The sequence below is a fragment of the Tinamus guttatus genome, unplaced genomic scaffold, assembly GCF_059628265.1.
Source record: "Tinamus guttatus ecotype Peru unplaced genomic scaffold, ASM5962826v1 Tinamus_guttatus_pri_ptg000060l, whole genome shotgun sequence".
In the NCBI taxonomy this organism is placed as follows: domain Eukaryota; kingdom Metazoa; phylum Chordata; class Aves; order Tinamiformes; family Tinamidae; genus Tinamus; species Tinamus guttatus.
Window position 1 is genome coordinate 1,248,685 of NW_028288594.1, and position 22,414 is coordinate 1,271,098.

General features: G+C 36.1%; 1 protein-coding gene across 2 annotated transcripts in view; it reads left to right on the plus strand.

Moving 5' to 3' along the window:
• LRP2 (LDL receptor related protein 2) overlaps positions 1-20,495 on the plus strand; it is a 109,460-nt gene extending 88,965 nt beyond the window's left edge. Inside the window, exons 64-80 of one of the 2 annotated variants that reach the window (XM_088519452.1) lie at positions 605-733; positions 2,737-2,868; positions 3,643-3,774; positions 5,702-5,845; positions 6,684-6,849; positions 7,961-8,089; positions 9,094-9,314; positions 9,783-9,959; positions 10,659-10,778; positions 12,798-12,888; positions 13,451-13,518; positions 13,677-13,797; positions 15,276-15,405; positions 16,395-16,514; positions 16,597-16,704; positions 17,847-17,918; positions 18,972-20,495. In XM_088519452.1, the coding sequence (XP_088375578.1) occupies positions 605-733; positions 2,737-2,868; positions 3,643-3,774; positions 5,702-5,845; positions 6,684-6,849; positions 7,961-8,089; positions 9,094-9,314; positions 9,783-9,959; positions 10,659-10,778; positions 12,798-12,888; positions 13,451-13,518; positions 13,677-13,797; positions 15,276-15,405; positions 16,395-16,514; positions 16,597-16,704; positions 17,847-17,918; positions 18,972-19,133 (2,222 nt within the window). In that variant the 3' untranslated portion in view covers positions 19,134-20,495. Of the gene's footprint in view, positions 1-604; positions 734-2,736; positions 2,869-3,642; positions 3,775-5,701; positions 5,846-6,683; positions 6,850-7,960; positions 8,090-9,093; positions 9,315-9,779; positions 9,960-10,658; positions 10,779-12,797; positions 12,889-13,450; positions 13,519-13,676; positions 13,798-15,275; positions 15,406-16,394; positions 16,515-16,596; positions 16,705-17,846; positions 17,919-18,971 lie in introns of both variants that reach the window. The other variant, XM_088519451.1, reaches the window with a different exon arrangement.
• Positions 20,496-22,414: the final 1,919 nt, after the last annotated feature.

Consider the following 22,414-nt stretch of genomic DNA (forward strand, 5'->3'; position numbering starts at 1 on the left):
GCAAGGCTTTCAAAATAGAATTGTCATTTATTACAAACATTAATTAAATTGTGCCAATTTATTAAGAACTCCACTTAAAAAGATGAAGAAGGAAGTGTTTGGTTGTATCTTGAAATAAGGATGGGATGGATAACTAGGACTTTTTAAATAAAATGTCTTTTTCAGAATTCTTGTCACATATTTACGTATTACATTACTGTTATGTACAACATTGCTGGTTTTTAGGTCCAGATCCTCTAGAAGCTCTGTTAATATTCTATAGAGTTCTGCCCTCAGATACCTCATCAAGCTCCCACTCTGTTGATTTTGTATTATCAATTTTGATTATATTTTTGATTGCTTACTGATAATATTTGCTCGCTTTCTTCCAGAGTATTTTTTAAATTTAGGTTGCTAATAGCTCTTCAGTCTAAAGTAAATTGTAACCTGCAGTAAATGCAACTATTATGCAATACTTAACAAGAAGAATCACCTTTCCCCTTTATAAAAAGGGGACTTCCTGAATCACTATTGTCATTTTGTTACCAGTTTGTACCCGCTTGCTCATCTGCAGTGTGTTGGTACTGAAGTTGTGACAGAGGAATGTTTCCCTTCTCAACTGTAGGTAGAGAACCAACCCTAAGACCATGTACAGCTGATGAATTCAAGTGCAGCAATGGAAACTGCATTCCTCTACATTATGTGTGTGACAATTACGATGACTGTGGAGACCATTTTGATGAAATGGGCTGCAGTAAGTAGTAATATCAATAGAATAGAGTATTTCAGAATTACTGAAATACGAATTTCTGAAACTGAAACCAGTTTCAGAATGGGTTGGAACTGAAACCTGCGTGCTTTGGAATAGAAAGCTAAAGAAAAAACCACGGATTTTAATTAGTCTGTGCTAGAATTATCCTGTTATTCATGGCTGTATTGTTTATTTTTGTTCTTCAGGAAAAAAAATGTAAGAAATTCTTTTTAGGCTTAGAGTGTTTATGCATTGCAAAAATGCCTTTGACCTTGTTTTGAAATAGTTTAGATTATGGAGGCTATAATACCATGAATTTTAAGTCATAATTGCAGTTGACCAACCCACAGAAATATTCTAAGGCAGACTCTGCACCAGTATAGGTATCATCTGGCCCTTCTGAGACCAATCATATATTGAGATACTTCTCTTTTCTTGTGTGCAAACATGACCACAGGGTTTGTAAGGACACCCACTACTCAGACTGGCTTCCTCTGTACATTCACAGCTTTGATTAAGCATGCATCATAAATTTGCTAGCAGTCATTCAGATGCAAAAGCATTTTATTTTTGAGAGAAGAGAGAGAATATTCTGACAGACACTCTGGAGAAAAAAATATAACATTTTTAATGTCAACATATATTGATGTAAAAATGAGTATAGATAAAAAGCTTCAGAGTGCTAATACAACCATGTAGTCACAGTTTCAATTCCTCAGGCTCTGATGTCTTCAAGGGCAAGTCTGCCAAAAGATGCACTGGTGATTTTACAGTTCAGCATACCTGCAAAGCACACATATCTCAGAGGCTTATAGCACAGTCTGTTTGGAAGCAGCCGGTTTCTCGGTTTCACATACCTTCCCAATGGTCTTTAGATAGTAGAACATAGTGGAATGACTTGATGAAAATATGAAAGTAAAAAAGGAATACGGCACAGTGCAAATCAAAGACACCTGGCAGTCAGCCTTCTACTGTTTGTGCGTAGATGCAAATACAGATCAGATGATAACAGTCATTTTGTTTCCCGTATCAAATACCTGGATTATGGAGAACAGAGAAACTCTGTATCAGTGTGCTTGTATACAATTAATTTAGTAATTAATTTATATTTCTACATGTCTGTAAAATTGAGGTATTTAAACTTAACTAGCACTTGGATTTAGGTGTTTAAATGAGATAATTAGCCTAATGTAAAAGTTTTGCCATGCATTTGTATCTTTTTTCATGCTCTGTCAACAAACATACATTATAATAATTTCTACTTACATATAGTGATTCTGTGTTTCAAAGTATTCCATATATGAATAGAATATGTGAGAATTGGCATAATCCTGTATGTACATTGAGAATAATACAATTTTCATTATCTATTACATACTATGATTACATATTATCCCTGACTTCCCTTTTCTGTTATAAGCATGTTTCAGGGGGCAGTGACTTTTATTGACTTCAGTAGACTTTACAGTAGGTGCTGCATGGACAAGGTGTCATCTTTAATTTACAGATATAAATAATGTCGGGTCTGTATTATGCATAATAGCAATTGAGAATGTTTTCTGTTTAGGTCCTAAGGAAGGACTGGTAGTTAGAGAAGGAGTCAGGTGGGCAAGGTAGAAATGAGACAATGGCCTTCTCAAATCTCTTAGAATAGCTGCTGCAGTTGCTTCATATTGGTGGTAGCATTGAATGCCATTCCTCTAAGGGAGGGTGAGCTTGAATGTTCACAGCTGTTATCCCGGCTGTGCTTGTGTCTGCAGATGAAACCAGTTTACCCGAGAGCTCTCTTGACCAGTGTTTACCATCCCCTCTTGGTTAGCTATGCCTAAGACCAAAAAAAAAAAAAAAAAAAAAGTATTACTTGAGAGTATCACTTAGAAGAAAAGGAAACTAACTTTGCTCTTGAAAACAGTTTTCACAGACCTCAGTGATGAAAGTTATGTCCCCCTTATTCTTTTTTTTTTTTTCTTGGTTATAATTGTCTAATTTATATATATTTTTTTCAGATCCTGGAACAGAACGAACTTGTACAGAAAATATTTGTGAGCATAACTGTACCAACTTGAATGAAGGAGGCTTTATCTGTTCCTGCAGGCCAGGGTACAAAGCCAGTGAACTTAACAGAAACTCCTGTGATGGTATTTTCTATTTCTAAACATCTCTCTGATGAATGTTGAGTGACCTGTCATTCCATCACTTTAATATAAGTACTCATTCTGCATTAAAACAGAATTATTATATATTCACCAGATGTTTTCTGACACATTTTGCTGCTGGATACTGTTTTTGAACATGTAGACCTCATTCGCCAAAGAACTGGCTTCCAAATTTAGACCCGTTTTTGGTGGTTATAAATAGGTATGTTTCTTTCTCATTGTTGCATGTCTTTGCAACTGGAAAGAAATAAATTTGCTGAGTTTCCTTAGCGAAAGGAAACTTACTAAAGTTTATACTCCCGTTTCATTCTGTTTCAGAACAGACCTTTTAATAAAGGTCTGTTGTGCCATGTTTTAAACGTAAGTATATATAGTTAAAATATGATGATGCATTTCCCCAAAGGAAACCTTTGCTTCAACGTTTCAAGCTGGATATTCTCTTATATCTCCATGTACTCATACATTTTCTTTTATTTTCTTGATGATTTAGCTCAAAAATAGATGATTAAAAATGTCTCTGAAGTGATCTGATAAGCAGGAGCTATGCAGCTGGTAGCAATCTGTAGTTAAGACTAAAGGAAAATAGATGAGGGTTAAAGAGTTCTGTTATGAATGTGATTCTGACTTAAAGGTCATTTCCTGTATTATTGATCCTTTAAATATGTTAGGAAGACAGAGGCCTACCATTTCACTGAGCAAAGGTGACTAGCATGTGGAAGACTAAGCTCTAGGTGTATTTTCTCCACTTATGCATAGATATCAATGAATGTGAGATCTTCGGAACATGCACCCAGGACTGCAAGAATTCCAAAGGAAGCTACGAATGTTTCTGCGCAGATGGCTTCAGGTCCGTGGGTGATCAACAGGGGAAACAGTGTGCAGCCAATGGTATGTTAACTTGACAACAAGATTGGTTGCTACTTGCAAAGAGCACTGAAGTATAGCACCCTGATCAATAAAATCCTCTTTTTTTAATGGGGAATAATGGGAAGAAAAGTTTTTGGTTTTTTTTTTCTACAGCATAGGATTGTCTGTCTTTTCTCTCTTCCATAATCGGAAATAGAAGTGCTCCATCTCTGCTCCAGTTGCAAGCCTTAAAAATAATACTTTGAAAGTGGTTTGCATACTTGACTTCCTCTCCCCTGAAATTTTCTGCAGACAAAAGACTACTTATCCCATGGTTGTCATCAGAAGGAAATTAATGCTGCCTGTTAGCCCCTGTTCCTGAGGTTTTAGATTTTGTCTTCCAAGTAATGCATCAGAAGAAACTTGCATTAAACTGGTACAATTAAAGGCACTTTGATGACAGATTGCCATTCATTTTTCCTGGAATGAGGTACACAAGCAGAACGACTTTGGCCTGTGCTTAGCTTCAGTCATTACCTTTTCATCATATTCGGTGCAGTGATTACAGTATGTGACGGTCACTGAATAGATAAAGATTTGGTTCAGAAAGTTACTGCTAATAGAGAACTGAAGAAAATAGGAAAGAAAAAAGGTGGTAGTGCAACGGTATTATATAAAAATTGAGACAATATAATTTACAGAAAGTACTTAAACAGCTTTAAGAAATGCGTGATGGGAACATAGTGTATTGAGTCAACTAGTGGAATCTTCAGGACAGGATGCCTGTGACCAAAACTGCATCCTGCAGGAGTTTAAACGTTTTGGATCTATCGGTGTTCAGAACACACATTGGAGTTCAGTTCTCAGAAAACAGACTATGGAAACGAGTTGTGCGCCCTTTTTTCCCCCATAGCAAATACCTTATAACCCACACTAGGAAGGTTTAAGAGCCCATCCCAGGAGAGTGCCCTAACACCCGATATATGTACTGCTGTACTAGGAATGCTGTATTTTTAACACTGAATTTTATGGTTATTAGAGAGTCACTTGTCTTGTCCAGTAGTTGGCCATGGTTTTGTGGGAAAAGGATCTGTGTTAAAGTGCATATTTTGTAGGAAGTTAAGGATTACGAACCAGAAAAGGGACTGGTAAATGAGTTTTTCCTTTCCCAGGTGAGTGCCTTAATCCCTTGATAATTTCTCATTGCTTCAGTGAACATGTGATTAATGTAGGAGAATTTGTTTTCTGGAGAAAGGCCTAAGAACCGAGTCTTTGACTCTAAATGGGACTGTCCTTGGAGAAGTAAAAGTCGAATTAATTTTTTTCATTAAATTTTATCACCAGCACAGTGAGCCAGGTGGGACGGATACCTTCCATAGTTAGGTTATTAGGACACTAAAAGTAACTCAGAATTAACCTGTGTCTAGGTAAGAGAACATCCATCTGAATGTCGAGGCATTTGAATTTAATGCCTTCCAGGTAGAAGAGCTGAGAGAGCTGCCAGCTCAAGTAACTGGCAATTTATTAATTGTTGCCAAAGTTGCTCCCCATATTGTGCTCTGCATAGTGGAGAGCCATGCTTGCTGAGCTGCATAACATATAGCTGCATTCTGTTTGCAAGTTGTGAGGTACTAAGATGCTAACATTGTGATACTTAAAAGCTTTTGTGAACTTTTTTTTAGTGATCGCCACTGTGCATAGTCTCTGGTGAAGATCATACTATACTCGATATTAAGCATTTTCAGAGATTTTCGCTAATTTTGTAAATCTGTGTATTTCTAATAACTCTGAAACTGCGTAACTGTCCCTTTTCTCCTTCTACCTCCTATCTAAACAGATCCTGTGAAAATCCCAGCTGTTGTGTGACTGTAAATGGCTTTCTGTATTTGTGGATTTTGTTGTTGTTGTTGATTGGTTGGTTTTTGTTTCTGAGGTAAATAGAGAAGTAAAACTTATAATCATTTTTCAGGTAATCCTCCGTTGTTACTGCTGCCAGATAATGTGCGAATTCGAAGATACAATATCTCATCAGCACAGTACTCCGACTATATTGATAACCAGGAGCGCATCCAAGCTCTAGATTATGACTGGGACCCTGAAGGGATAGGCCTGAGTAAGTATGCATGACATACAAGTACTCAATCATTCAGTGGTTGGTTTAAAAAGACTGATTTTTGCCAGTTAGATTTTTAATTTATACTGGAAATCAAAATCAAACTAGATAGACTGGCCACAACTTGGTTGAATGTGCCCTTTCTTTCTAGTCATTCCTTCACATCAATGTATTTCCTTTTAATGTTTTAATGTTAAATTCAGTACAACTAATTTTCATTTTTTGTTTTTCCTTTTATTTTGCTCTGTCTCGAGCTGTGGAGTTGTGGCTCTTTGGGATTAAGCACCAGCAGAGGGTTGCTAAAATGAGCTATTTTCTTCTCTCTTGCATCTTCCAGTCCCCAGTATGGTTCATGTCTTGCAAGGACTAATCCTTATATTAAACGGGAATGGCAGCTTCTAAGTAGATACTGATGGTATTTTGTACTGCCTCTTACTGCCTCTCCAGCCTTTGCCTTTTTCATGGGGCCACTGTGCTGGGCCACATATGAACTTTCAGGGTGCTAACAATCTAAACCAGTCACAAGATTCTTTTTTTTTTTTTTTTTTTTAAAAAAAAAAAAGGGCCCTTCACTCTTTAAAAATGTGGGGCACAGTTCTTGATAATGTAGGCCAGTATGACTGTAGATGTGTATCTTACTCATGATATTCATGGCCTAAGAATTTTATAGCTTTAGGATTTGAGCATTCACATGATATAATTTCATTGAATAGGCAATTCTACATTTTTATGAATAGAAAAATGTATCTCTTGACATAAGAACCTCAGAAAAATCAGAATTTTCAAAAAAATACGGAATAGCTAGACTTTTAAAATTATGTGCTTTTTTTTTTTTAAGGTATTGTGTACTTCAGTATTCTGGGACAAGGCTCTGAGTTCGGATCCATCAAACGTGCCTATCTGCCCACATTTGACAGCAGTAGAAACAATCCTACAAAGGAAGTTGACTTAAATCTCAAATACATAGTTAGTCCTGATGGGCTAGCTGTTGACTGGGTTGGAAGGTATGTGTGTTGAAAGGCTGGAAAAATACATCACACTGATTGTGTCAGGGATCTAATCCAACAGTGCAAAATCTGGTCTCAAGGTAAATGAGGAGAATTGCTTCCATTTACCCAGACAGCAGGTAGCTTGGTCAAATGCATGTTAAGTATTGCATCACATATTCTCTGAGGAAACCTGTGCGACTCCTCAACTAGCCGATCAGTTGTGCACCGTTCAGGTGATAGTACCCTGACCTTCATGTCAGACGGATCCTCCTGTTAGGACTCAGGTAAGCAGCAGAGAAGGAGCTTCCTCTGCTGTGGAAAAGAAACATTCCCAATGCACCTTCCCAGTTCTTCCTAGCCTTCTGCTCTATGGGATGTTCCCAAAACGGAAGTGACTCAAAAGCCTGATGAATAAATGTCTTTATTTAAAAAATAATATTTTTGTAGTTGTGTGTAAAAGACAGTGCTTCCTCTTCAGTGCTAAAACATGGAGATTCTTACTTAATCCTGAAAATCATTAGGTCACACTGAGGTGTAACTGTTAAAGGATGTGGTGGACATAGTTGTAATTTATTTTGTCTAATGCCAAATTAACAAACCATGGGCCTAGTGTTTATAGATAGACACTATAAAATGTGCTCAGGATTCTCTTCGAAGCTGGATAGATTGAGTTCTTACATGAATTCCATGATAATTGTATTTTCGAATGAGATTTTGTTTTTTCTCCTGAAAAAATAAATCTATAAATCTATAAAAGATGCTTATTAGCCTTCTCCCGTGCTTAAAAGTAACCATGAAAGTTCTCAGTAGCATTTTAATGAAAATGATTTGGCAAGGAACAAGGGACAACTCTAGAAACTTTGGCAGAGGTGAAAGCTAGTGAGCCTATGGATTGTCTTTCCTGAAATTGCCTATAGTTAGGAATTGGATATTTCTGACACAGTCTGGATGCTTCAGATTTAAAATGCTTAGATATAATCATTCAGTCAATAAAACCAATTCTTTATTTGCTCTTACCTTGCTGCAGTTTTTCTGATGTAGCTTTTCTTCTTAAAAAGATTCTGTTATTCCTCTCCAAGATATTAGATAATTACTTTTGGAATACTTCGTGTTTTATGTACTTTAGGCATCTTTATTGGACTGATGCGGGGACTAATCGCATAGAAGTGGCAAAGTTAGATGGACGGTACAGAAAATGGCTTATCTTTTCTCTACTGGATCAACCAGCAGCTATTGCAGTCAATCCAAAGCTTGGGCAAGTATTACAGGACTTCTCAAAATTGTTTTCAATACTGTTTGATGGCCAAGAAAAGAAAAAAACACACTCTAAGTTTTACTGGAATGACAGAATGACAAAGGCAGTGATTTCCATATTCAATTTATGGAAATGCTAGTATCATCAATGAGACATTTGTCTTTTCACTAATATTAGGAAGCTTGCATATATGGGCATTTTATTTATTTGTATGAGTATTTTAGGGTTAGATCTCAGATAGGTACTTGTATTGATGATTACATCAGGGAGGCCAAATGAAGAGCTGCTTTTTCTAATTCTCTGCCCACCACATTTCTTTTTTGCTCCTGAAAGGGGGAAATTGATGGGAATCTCTATCACCTCCAAGAAATAAATATATCCTCCTTGGATGGAAAGCATTTTAAATGTTTGGCACTTTCAATGGTTTTACATCTTAAAATCATAGAATCGTTATGGTTGGAAAAGACCTTTAAGATCAATCATAAGCCCCTCAAAAACCTACCTGCTAAATCATGTCCCTACGTGCCTCATCTATACGTTTCTTGAACACCGCCAGTATTGGGTGTATTATTGTGCTAGGTCACAGGATTGTATTGATCACAAGGTACTAGAATATGTCCTTCTCCCAGCTGGAATACGACTGTGCACGTCCCCGTAAGTCCTCAATGCAGCTCCTTAACTCTGTAAATTTATAGTGAATGATAGATGCTGAAAATGTCCACAGCCACTTTTCATCCACTGCGAAAACTGGTACTGAAATCGCTCTTTCTCCAAAATCAGGACAAAGGATTAAAAAAAAAAAAAAAGAGTTCTTTGATATTTTTTGAAACATGCGTGTGCAGTGAACTCTGCAAGTTCCCTGAGCTCCCTTCTGAACCAGAAGCTGCTGAACAGCTTTTAGTCTCACAACTGACCCATTCCATGAAACTCCAGAAAATGATCCTGATGATCAAATTCCAACTCATGTTGTGTTTTTTTTTTTTTTTTTTTTTTTTTCTCTCCAGGCTCATGTATTGGACTGACTGGGGAAGGCAGCCAAAGATTGAATGTGCCTGGATGGATGGCCAGCAAAGACAAACTCTGGTCTCTGAAGACCTCGGCTGGCCCACAGGTCTTTCTATTGATTATCTGAACAATGACAGGATTTATTGGAGTGATTCTAAAGAAAATATTATTGAATCAATGAGACCTGATGGAACCGACAGAACCATAGTGTTACATGGAGGTAAGAACTTACGATCCACTTAATAATAACTAAGTTGTATGCTAATAAGCATTATAGAACTTGATTTTTCAAAACCTCAGCTCCTTTCGAGGCAAGGTTATTTAAAAAAAAAAAAAAAAAAAAAAGCAAGCACTGGTAGTGTTTTATACTGCTTTATACTGGGGTAAATGGCACACCAGGTGCAAGGCTCACGGTGCCTTGGAACTAGGAACACTCAGGATAACTTACAGGACCAATTTGGGGGATTTTTGCTCTTTTATATATGTTTTTAAGCAGTCTGATGGTAGAGTGGCATGAAGTGGTCAATTGTGTGGTGTTATATATCACTATATATACACTATATATATTATATATCATTAAAAATGTCTGAAAATAAACCTATTAGATGAAATGATAAGCTGAAGAAGAATCACCTACCCTGCTGGAGATTTGCTTGCTGATAGTCTGCTGTTTGGTTCCTTTGAGAAGTAGGCAGTCCATACAACCTTGATGTCTTTGAAGGCCATTTATATTGGATAGCTAAAGAACGAGGAGAAGTCTGGAAGAAAGATAAATTTGGAAGCGGAGAGAAAATAAAAGTGCTGACTGTAAACCCCTGGCTCACTCAAGTGCGCATCTATCACCAGCACAGATACAATCAGTCAGGTAGGTAATCAGCATCCTAGATGAACCATTCCTTCCTATCTGATTTAAGTTGGTAATGATGTTTGCAAAAAAGTAGTTATTTTCTGGTAGTAAGGGACGTGGTAATATTCCAGTAATACATCTGTCAGCATGTGATGGAATGTATTTCTTAAAGTATTTCTTAAAGTATAAAAATGGAATAGGCTGCTAAGTATTTTTTACCTACCCAAAACTATATTGATAGCTGAAAACTACACATTTCTCTTTACAGTCTTTTAGTACTAAATTATTGCTAAGTGACACAATGGGAATCTTATACAAGTAACATACAAAGTACTCTTCATTTAATGCTGCATCCAAGGAAACTATTTCAGCTCTGAGACATCTGCAGTAAGCACGGTAGGATGTCCAGAGGAGCGCAGGCTATTTTAAAGGAGTTAGAGCTTTGGGAGTCAGAAAGTTCCATGGTGCTGGGTCTTGGGAATGTTCTCTTTCTTCATCTTGTGTTCCTCTGGCTTCTAATAATGCAAGAAAAGGCAGAAAAAAAGTTTTGATATAAATGCACTAAAGGGGAATCAGTTGTTTTGAAAATGGATCTAGGTTTGTTTAGATTTTTGATGTGTGGTATTGATGAGGTATATTACTACTTGTGAAATCCCCCTGCCGTATTCCAGTATGCTGTGTTGCTTATTCAGCAGCCTTTATCACATTTTATTTCAGTGCCTAATCCTTGTAAAGATGTCTGCAGCCATCTCTGCTTGCTGAGACCAGGGGGATACACCTGCGCTTGTCCTCAAGGGACGCGGTTTGTAGAAGGCAGCAGCACCGAGTGTGATGCAGGTAGAATAATTTATCCAGATGGAAATGAAAGCCAGGAAATCTTTTATTTAGAAATGCAAATACTTTGCTGAATCAGAAATATGGAGGCAAGAGCTTGCTGATATAGTAGAAGGTTGATAGGTTAGGACAGCTGGCTTGTATTTTCAGCTGTCATTGATTTTTATGGTCACCTAGTCCCCCTTCTACAATGTCTCATTTTTTAAATGGGTGTAGAGATATTACTCCTGCCAGACCAGAACCAGACATGAGATCAAAGTGTTTTTTTGTTGTTTTTTAATTCCAAAATATTACATTTTAATTTTCCAGTGTACTCCTTTCAGAACTATGGAATTTCTGACAAACTGTGGTTTAACAAATTGTGACGTGTATTTACAATTATGTACAAGGTATTGTGTGAGCAATATGACAGAATACAGTGTAAACTTGCAAAAAGCTTAAATAGCTCATAGTGTGAGCAGAGATAACTTCTGGAATTTCCAACTTATATTGGAAATCCTTTTAAGCAATTTAGTGCTTGATTGTTGCATTGCAGCAGAGCCTCCGCAGTACTTGCAGGAGCTCCAAGAAAGCACTTGCTCGGGCTTTTCTGAGAGGGAGGAGTGTACTGGTGCAGGATTCTTTGAGGGTGTCTGCACCCTCAGCTTTTTGTGATGTGGGTGGTAACCAGATGTCCTTCCATTTACCCTTGAAACATACCTCTAATAAATTAACCCTTATTATATTATGTCTGGCATCGTTTCTGTAGTATCATCATGTGATATCTTTTCTGAAATCTCCTTCTTGCTTTAAATGAGACGATTTTATAATTTTACACCGAGCTTTACATCTGATTTATATTTTCTTAATAATCAGTGATGCTTGCTCTTACTGCCACAAAGTGTAAGCTGCAGAAAGAGGAACTGTTAATATGATGTATTAGGCAATGGAAGTGTTAACTTAGGATACACTATCACTTGGATCGATAACACTGATTGCCCTTGCTATGTGCTGTTTGTTGCTCTGGGAAAACTGCATTTGTTGTTTTTAATTGATACTACTCTACATAAACTGCCTAGAAATTAAGAAAAACAATTTATTTTGAGCAAATGGAAGAGATGGCAAATAGTATATATAATACACGTCTCTTTTGCATTATTTTTTGAACTTCCATTTTGAACTTGATTTTAAGCATTTTTTTTTTGTTCTTTAATTCTGTAATTCTTTTTTAGCCAGTAGGATACGTCTGCCATAACTGCCATATTAACCAAGCATAAATTTTTATATTCATTTACATTATTTTACCATTTCCTCATATTTCAGCCAGTTGAGAATAGAATGTAAGACCCTCACATCTTCCTTTTGGGATCCCATTTAATTAAAGAGAGTTTTACCTGGAACATTCTTATATTATAGAGCAGACTTTCTCTGCTTCTGTCTGTTTGGAAGGAAAAAAAAAAAAAAAAAGCTTGTCATTGAGAGAGGTTGTCAATGTGCATCTCTAATTTATAGCCTATAATAACATCTAAGATCCAGCGCTTTTCCTGTGTGAGCCACACTTTTATGACAGCATATCCTGAACTCTTACCAAAGGCTAGTGCAATTTATGTTGCAAATTTCATTTGTTTTTCACTGGATTCATCATCAGAGTAACATCAGAACCTTTGTAGCTGTGTATTTAGGCCAGCTCAGGCAGAACTGCCACATGGGCTCTAAGAGCCGTAGTGATCATGAAAAGGCTTTGGTGCTAGCTGGTGTTTAGCAGTCAGTCAGCCTGTGCTCTGACCTGGCAGAAAACTCTGAAGAGGCTCTGAGTTTTCTGTCAGTCTTGCTATCAGGATGTCTGAGAGTTTAGAGTTCCCTTTTGTTATATATTTATAAATATATATATATATAATGGTAACATGCATACATGCTATTAAAAGCAAAGCTATTTCCTGCGATTTTGTATATGCAAATTCTGCACAAATGAACAAAATATTGCATGGTAGCGTTTTGCTGAAGGTGGCTTAATAATGCATATACGACTTTAAATTTTTGCAGCGATTGAATCCCCACCAACAATGCCACCAGCATGTAGGTGCATGTATGGAGGAACATGTTATATAGATGAGAGTGGTCTTCCCAAATGCAAGTAAGTCAATATGTTGATATGGTCAAAGTTCTGGGTCAGATTGTGCTGATTTAGTTTCCCAAAAGAAAGCAACTCTTCAAAATGTATTGGAAATGCTTCAGAAGATGTTATGCCTTTGCAATAACATGTTTGTAGTAATTATAGAAAAACATGTATAAGCATAAAATAATCAGCAAAAAGATATGTAAAAGTTAGGAGAAAAATGGAAAGGCAAACCTCTGTGAAGTGTCCGGTAAAAGCTGTGCCATATAATTAAAACAGTAGAGAAGTAATGCTCCGTAAATAGCATGCCACATAGTTTGGAACAGCCAGTAGGTGTCACTGATGCGCCACTGAAACACCATCTTTGGACTTCACTGACTTTAGTTTTCTATCTCAGCACTTTTTATGTCCCCTTTTGATTCTGAGCTGATAGCAGATATATTGTCTTTACATATAATTATTATGCAGGGAGTTAAAATTTCTATCATGTGGGTAAACATTATGTAATATAATAATAAAGCTGAGATCCCAGACTTAATAATAAAAAAAAATCAGTCAGCTGTCCTGCTTATATTTACAGGTGTTCTTATGGCTACACTGGGAATTATTGTGAAATAGGATTGTCAAAGGGAGTGCCTCCTGGAACAAGTAAGCCTCAAATATATATTACTGTTGATATCTTAAACTAAGGCACGTATAATACTGCAGTATGATACCTGTTCATGGTCAAACTTATAATTCTCTAGGCTCTTTTAATACTAAACTCTGCTTGCTTTAATTTTTGTGTATTCTTTTGTCTTTGACAGCAGCAGTAGCAGTGTTGCTGACAGTCATATTAATCATAATAATTGGAGTGTTAGCAGTTGGAGGCTTTTTTAACTACAGACGAACAGGCTCCATTTTACCAGCTCTTCCAAAACTACCAAGGTATGTTTCAGGCTGCCGTAGCTGTAATGCCTATACACCAGAAATTGTGCCTGTGTCTAAATATTCCTGGAAAATCCAGTTTGTTTACCGTGTGCCTGTTGTGTTGCAGTAATTCTGTGGGATTTTTGATTACATGAAATATCATAGCCAATCATATCTTGTAACAAAGAGCCGCTGTCAAACTGTTCTGCATCCCCAATTAACTTGTAAATAATCAACCGTGTAGAAGACTTTACCTGACAGATATGAACTAGGGGATTCAGTTCAAAAGGATTAAAAAAAAGACTGTAGTTAAATAAGTTTTAATTTGTTTCTAAAACTTTGTTAGGAGTCAGAGATCTTGTACCATTGAAAAACTGAGCTCTTCTGCAACATTGTGTTTGAATATTGTTTGTTTAAAAATAATGTGAGTCATCAGCAGTGGACATGAAATAGAGATTGCGGGTTTTTGTCTGTGTGTGGCTTGGTTCACATTTTAACCTTCTTCCATGAGTATGCCTTAGTGCTGCTGTTGGTTGATCCCTCTTTAAATTGTTAACTGATAAATTTACTTTTCTTGTAGAATTAAGTTATAGCTTACACGTTCCTCATAACATGGGTCTCATCCATGCGCAACACTCACAGATCAGATATGCTACTTTTAAAACATGTCAGCTGGTCCCTAGAGGGGCAGATGGTGAAGCATGCAGGGAACTCACTAGTTGAAGACAAGAGTTTTAGCGTAAATCAGTTCCAGTGAGGATGTAGAAATAGAAATATTATTGCAGTGCTGCTGTCTTCCTTCAATTTAGGCTAATTGAACAAAATAAACTTGAAGGTTAACTCTGCAGTGAACATGTAGTTGCCTTTTTCTGAGGAGTCGTGTGCTCAGAGTTTTGTGCAGGTCTCCTGTGTTTGATTGCTCACCCCTATCTCTCACTGCTCCTGTTATTTTTAACATGATGCTCTTCCTCCTAGCCCATTTCCATTATTTCTCATACAAACCTAATGTGCACTTATAATTAATTTAAATATATATGTAATTTTAAACATTTATTTATTATGAAAGCAGTGCTTAGCATGTATCTTGAATATTTGCATGCATAAGCCTTATGTGTTGTTGGAACAACATTCACAAATCTGTATGCGATTATAATCACATTTTTCATCAGGTTCGGTAAATGTGGACTTCTGAGTGATTTAATGAATTGGTCGGCAAAACAAAATCAAAATAAGAGTAGGCAAAACATAGCTATATTTTTGGAAATTGTAATTTATTGAGTTCATTTGATGTCATCGTGGGCACATGAGCTCATTCTGAATGGGATAACTTGGGCAGAAGGATTGTCAAACTAACGCAGGAATACTTCAGGGACTAGCTTGTTTAGAGCCAGAAAAAATTCCAAGCACTAACAAGGTAAATAGTTTTATGAGCTTCCTGTCTGTATTATCTCTCTCTCTCTATGTTTGTTTGTTTGATTTTGTTCTTGTTTTTTAAGTTTAAGCAGTCTTGTAAAATCTACTGAAAATAGCAATGGGGTAACTTTTCGATCTGGAGCAGATGTGAGTATGGACATAGGAATCTCTGGTTTTGGAGCTGACTCTGCTATAGACAGAGCAATGCAGATGGTAAGGCCTAATTCTGAATTATTTATTAAATTGTTTTACTTTCACTGACAGCTAGTAGAGGGAAGTCTTATATGTAAGAAGGCTAGTGAAATGATAAATGTATTCTAGGAGTAAGATTTGGTAGATGATTTTTCAAAGTGAGTTTTTATAAATTGAAAGCAAGGGCAAACAAACTGTTCTTCAAAACAGTATGACTCTCTCTTCTCAAGATTCATGTGGTAGAAGTGCAGTCAGTTTCCCCCTTGTAATTTTTCAGGATATTCAGGAAATAAATGAAATTACCTGTTTACCACAATGAGTATAATGAACATTAGATCTTTACTTCTAGGAAACAGATCACTGAATATGTTAGAATAATGTTCATTTGCTACAAAGGCCATTCTGGAAACTCCCTCAACTTTCTTTCAGACTTAAAGGTTAAGTCACAAACATTGTGACAATGAAGTAATATAAAACAAAATGGCTGATGAAGTAGGTAAGCCCACAATACACATATATAGCAAAGAATGACAAAGAAATGCGTTCATTATTAAAATTAAATAGCTTTTGTAATGAGACAAACATATGAGTATTTCAGTTAATACTGGCAAATAGCCTTAGGACTGATATTACCTCAGATCTTTCTCGTGCATAAAAAACTTTGTGATACTTTTCATTTTCTGGGCTAATATTAACATACTGAAGTCTGAGTAGTACATTTTTTCCATTGCTAACAACGATCAGGTCTGGATACAGGCTGCTTCTACTTAAGCAGTGTTAATTCTACATAATCTCCTTATATATATTCCTCCTATGAACAAAATGTGCAGTTCACTGGAGAAGAATTTAAATGATTTTATTTATTGTTTTGTTGTTGGCTAGATTTTGCATGAGTCTATGCAAAAGTAAACACATAGTGTCCCTTGAAATGAAGAACTGGACTAGGAAGCCTTTCCTGGGAATATGGAGGTTTTTACTCTATTGTAATTGTTGGGCTTTTTTCTTCACAGAATGAAAACTTTGCAGTGGAGTCAGGGAAACAGCCCATCACCTTTGAAAATCCAATGTATGTGACCAGAGATAGTGGAGCCAGCGGAGCAAGTGCTGCTACAGTGGTTCATTCAACACATGTGAGAGAAATTTGGACTTTTTTACTTTTTCTTATGACCTTAGGACCTTTCTTTGCATTTCATTTTCCCTCTTCTCTTACAGGTAACAGCAGCTAGTAGTGAGGAAAAAGAAAATTTTGAAAACCCTGTTTATGCCTCTGTAATATCTGCTAGTCCAAATGAACCTCCTCAGAGTTCGGATGTACCTCAGGTAGTATGATAAAACGTACAAACATTTCAGAAAAGTGTTATTTGTTATGTTGGTCTATGTTGTCTATGTTGGTCTTTAGGATAGCCTTGTTTATTTGTAACTTTTCAAAGCTTAGAACTGTTAGCAGGTCATTTTAGGGCATTTGTTCTGCATGTTGTTACAGTATATTTGAACAGCTAATATAAAAAGTATTGTCCTATCTAACCTATTGATGTGCTTCATGGAAGATCTGTTTTTATTTCTTAAATCCATCTGAATAGGCTGATAGTGGCTTGTTTGCAGGATTGCATTTTCACATGCACAGCCTACCATAAAAGGACCTCTTACAAGTTCTGAAATGTGAGCTCTTATCAACATGTTACTTTACATTTATCCCCCTCTAATTTCTCTTGTTGTTTTCAGGACTTTTTTTTTTTTTGGCCTAGCCTTGTGGTATTATATGAGGTGAAAGAAATGTAACTGGATGTCTAGCAGAGAGGAAAATTGTGTCCTGTGCTTAGCCCATCTATTGTTGCCCTGGACACGTTATACGACCATTTTCTTTCCCTTCCTACACTCTGCCTCACTTAAAATAGTCTAAATGAAAGATCTTTTGAATGACAGGATGCAGTATTTAAATAAGAAATCTGAAACAGCTACCATACTTCAACTTAGTTTATTGTGACAATAAAAAAATAATTTATTTTCTGCTTTATCAGAATTTTCTTTTGAATAACAAAGTTAGGTTGCTTGACTGGTGAAAGGGTAAAAGATGTATGAAGAATTATGGTATAAATTGTAATTTCAAATGTGATTTGTATGTTTTCTTATGCTTTTCATGATGTCTCCAAAGCAGTCTATATATTGATAACACTCATACTCCTATCTGCAAAAAACAATCTAGATAATTCACTTTTTTCTTGTGCATGTTGCTTTTCAGTTTAAAGACTGCTGGAGTTCGTAAAATTTCAGCAAGCTTTGAAGTATTTAAATGAACTAAATTAATTAGTCGTACATAATGGCAATATGGAAACATCTATCAGAAATTGCCAAGTTAGCATTCAACTCAAGTGAAATTGATAACACTTCCAACAACAGGGCTGTTGTTTTGGAGATAAATACTGAGAAAAATGTGTAAAGTTCTAATAATTTTTATATTTCAGGAATCAAAATGGAGTTTCTTCAAGAAAAAAATGAAACAAAGCACTAATTTTGAAAACCCAATATATGCAGAGGTATTGCTTCATATTGTATCCTACTCTTACTCAGCCTGTCCTGTGTAGACAGTGTACTTTGTCTGGACTTTGTTCTTGCTTCTCAAGGATAGAGACTGTGGGTAGATTCTACTGCTAAGCCCTGCTCAGGGTGGGTCGGAGATAATTCTGAGTAAAGTTGCGAAGTCCCAGGTAGTATGGAGCTCTGAAGAGGTGCCCACCTCAGCTTTTGCAGCCCAAGAACTGTGCCCCGCTTCTGCTCTGGGCTCTCAGGTGTTGCTTTCAGCTGGCTGCTGCAATCTGGGACAGCTCAGGGTCCCAGGGCAAATGAGAGCCTCCTGTGCTGCAGCTGAGAGTAAAGTGTCTTAATGGTGCAGCATCGTAGTCATTACTTCAGCACTGCACAAGAATTTAGCAGCTTAATGCTTTATATAGCCTTGTTTTATACCAGCCCTGTTTTTTTCATCCAGCCAAGTTCTTGAGTTGGCTCTTTTAAGACAGTATGCCAGGTGGTGACATATGTTCTGGAAGAATTCTCCCATGGCTGGGTATGAAGCTTCTGGGTTATGAGTTCTTTTGCTCTTACTTGAAAAAGATTGGATTAATTGGCTCATCTTAAAAAATTTCCCAAGGGCCTAATAACTTAGGAGGCCTGTTTCCACAATCGTGTGGCTACTAGTAGCTGAGGTTTCTATTGCTTGAGCAAGGTGAGAGACAGAGTGAGAGTTCAGTCAGCTGGGGGTTCATTTGCCCAATATAACAGGCTTAACTGCTAATAAACCAAAGTGGTACCACTATAATCCATACTCAGAACTTCATATTTCTCAATACAAGTATATTCCTGACATTAAGCATTGAAATGAAAGTCAGAGTAAGTTTGCAGTAATGTATTTTTCTCAGCTGTACTGAGCTGGAATTATTATTTAAGTTTTATGATGGGTATTGATTTACAGAAATAATATATACATTACACTTCAGCAAAATATTTGGATATTTATTCAGCACTTCTAGAAGTTAAGGCTGGGTATATTGAACATTAGAAGGTAAATTTTAATTTTATGATTATCATTTCAGATGGAAAAGGAACAGCAACAGGACACAGAAAGTGTTCCTACTCCTTCTCCCTCACTGCCTCCTAAGATTACTCTGAAGAGAGACCAACCATTAGCTTACACAGCAACAGAGGATACATTTAAAGACACCGCCAATCTTGTTAAAGAGGACTCTGTTGTATAACTAGGTAACTGATTTAGGGAAAAATTAGACACATCCATTTGCACATATATTTTTTTATAACAGAAGAAGGTTCACATTCAAATGCTTTATAAAAATATATACATCTTTCAGCCAGTGGCTGGAGATGTATGTTGAAACTCTGCCTTGTTTTTTTTCTTTTTGTTTGTTTGTTTTTGTCTTTTTGACAAATGCCAACTGCTATTTTTATGAACAATTATCATGATATACTATATGTATATCTTTGCACTGAAGCTGTCTGAAAGTAATGTTATATATTGTACATGTGTAAATTTTTGAAAGATTATCTTGTTTGTTGATGCTAGTAGAAAACTATGGAATTGGTTGCATCTTTAGGGATCAATTCATTATATAAATGCTTAAACTAAAAAAAAACAAGGCAAATATAGGAACTTTACTGATTTACAGGATCTTTAGATATGTAATATTTGAAGCAGCACCTTCAAACATTTGTTCTGGTGCATCTTTACCGCCTGTTTTATGTATTACTGTATGCAAAAATGGGTGTGTCTGTTTATCTTGTGTTAAACAGAAGATGGAAAAGTCCTAGTTCTGCTGAATAGTTACCTGTGCAAAACACTGTTCTTACAATGTTTTATCTGAGATAGAATCATTTCCTCTCAATTTGTAAGACACCTATTTTTCCTCTATATCTCAATTAAAACACTCCATTAATAGTGTTCTTAAAAAGATCTGATATATTTAGATTTTAGTGCCATGAGTAATTTCATACTTAATTTAATGAGATTTTTCTCTTGCTCATTAATGAGATAGCTCTGTTCTTGGCTGGAGTCTCTGGAAGTCATTTGTACTGTTAAATGAAGTAGCTAAATTTCTAAAACATCTTATTTTCAAACAGCCAAATACAGAAGATACTGGTTCATTTAAGAAGTAATTCAACCTTTTTAATGTGAAAATTTAATTTTATTGACTATTTATTTCCTGAGGTGGACATTAATAGAAAGGGAAAGTTTCTACTACTACAATCCTTGTAGTTAACTGGTTATTTCCATGACCTTTTATCAGAATGTACTGTACATCTTATTAGCTTTTCTGTTAATGTGACAAGGTAGTTACCACAGCATGAACCACTGGAGGAGAGTGTGAGTACCACTGCAGGCTGAATGTTATTCAGCATTCCTGGCTAGCTACTCATGTTTTAAAGATTTCTGAATTTATAATAATTGAGACTTCTGCTACTTGATTGTTTTATACCTGACTTCTCAAAGTATGTATTATTTCTATTAGAATATTTGTAATTATGTTGTAATGTACTTTGATTAGAAGACACAACTGGAAAATGATGCTGCTGAATAAATCTAATAAAGGTATTATTTTATCATATGCTCATTCCATAACTTTTTGGTTCAAGCCTGTATGCACTTCTGAGTGGAGACTGCAGTGCGCTTAGAGGAAGAAACAGTGCTTTATCTAAAGTAAAATAAGAATAGTGTTTACTACTTCACACAGCGTGGAAAGTGATTGATGTAATGCAATTGAAGTAACCACTGTAAGCGTGAATGCTTTGAAGCAAGAAGCTGTTATTAGTGATTATAAAAGACTTTGAATATTGAGATAGTACAGGCATAATTGATAAAATTCTTAGTCTGATAAGCTTTTGTCTCTCAGTACTTTAATGTAGAAAATTCTTTAGAACCTGGGACACAACCAACATCTCTGCAAGGCTGTGAGGAATTAGTTCTTTTAAAAACAGGATGCTAGTCTTAAGGACTAAGTTCACAATCCTTTCACCATTTTAAGGAGAAAAGGCAGAGGGCTAACATTTCGGTAAGACTTGGATCCAGTTATGCACCACAAAAAGAGACATCAATTTTGTAAACAGTCTTTCAAACTGATTATTTGCAACCCTGTTTTGCTGCAAGTTACTTAAATGTTTCAGCTATATATCAGAGAGATTTTTCTGTTCCCCCAAAGAATTTTAATTTTTCAAATGTAAAAGAAAACTGTCCCTGCGGTATGGCATGGTTAGGTAGTATGTAGATTTGGTTATGCGAAGCATACCTGATGGTAAAGGATCCCTGAGATTTCACTGGGCCTTCTCCTCTCAGCTGTATCACAGTGTACCCTTCTCAATATCTAAAATTTAAGTTTTGCTCTTCTGTTGAACAGAAGCTTTAGTTTTTCTCCATAACTTGATTCCTCAGTTCTCATCTCCTTATGAGGCCAGTTGCTGTTGTCATCCTGAATTTTGGACTCTGTAATGTTTGAAAGAAGGCCCATTTTTAGAGATTTTAGCACCATTTTGTTCTCAGTCACAATAGGGCTGTTAAAGAAAGTTATTTTCATGAGCATTCTCTCTACATCAGTCAGACGAGGGAGCACTATAACTGTGCAGATATTTATGATGAAATGAAGTAGATCAAATATCTTTTTTTAAAACCCATTTAGCATAGATATATGTTTTTATGATATATTAACATAGATAAATGAAATACTTAAATTTTATTTTGCCAATTTTATATTACCTCCCTTTTTTGCAAATGTGCATACACAGTGAAGAAACTCCTTTTCTTTCATTTGGAGTTGTGACCTGTGTGTGGTATTTTTGTAAGCTTAATTGAATTACACATTAATGATTAATCATGAGCACAAATCTATGGCAAATAAAACCTTTACCCCTTCAATTTTCATATCTCTAGGAATACAGGTATGTCAGCCTCTGGTCAGCCACTTAGCAGATAAGTATAAAGAGAGTACAAGAGGCACAATAACCTCAGCTGGTGTTTTACTGTTCTGAACGCAGTTTGTACTGTCAAACTAATTGGCTGTAAAATACACTAAATGACCTGTTTCATCTAATGGATAAAGTGATTTTGCTTATAACTTGCAAAGCACATTGAAGACAAAAGAAATATTAGAAATAGTATTTTTCAAACTATGCTAGTGTTAGGAAAAAGTTCATATATAAATACTGCTTTGTTTGCATATTAATAGAGTACAGTTTAGTTTTTAATTTTTGCTGAAATTGCCTATCTTTAAAATAGCTTGTGTCTCATGTTTGTACAGTTGAAGAGTCAGCTGATTAGATGTGGTCAAATACTGCAAAAGTAGCTTTCTGAATATATTGCCAGAGCTGGGCTTTGTTGTTGTTTGGTGTCTTATGTTCAGAAGCTTGTAAAGCTTAACAGCTCCTTGATATAACAGAATGAACAAACCTCATGAAATAGGTGAATTCACCTGAGTAAATATATCCGGTAGCGAACATGTATAAGATAGTTGAAAACTTAATGAAAGAGCACTGC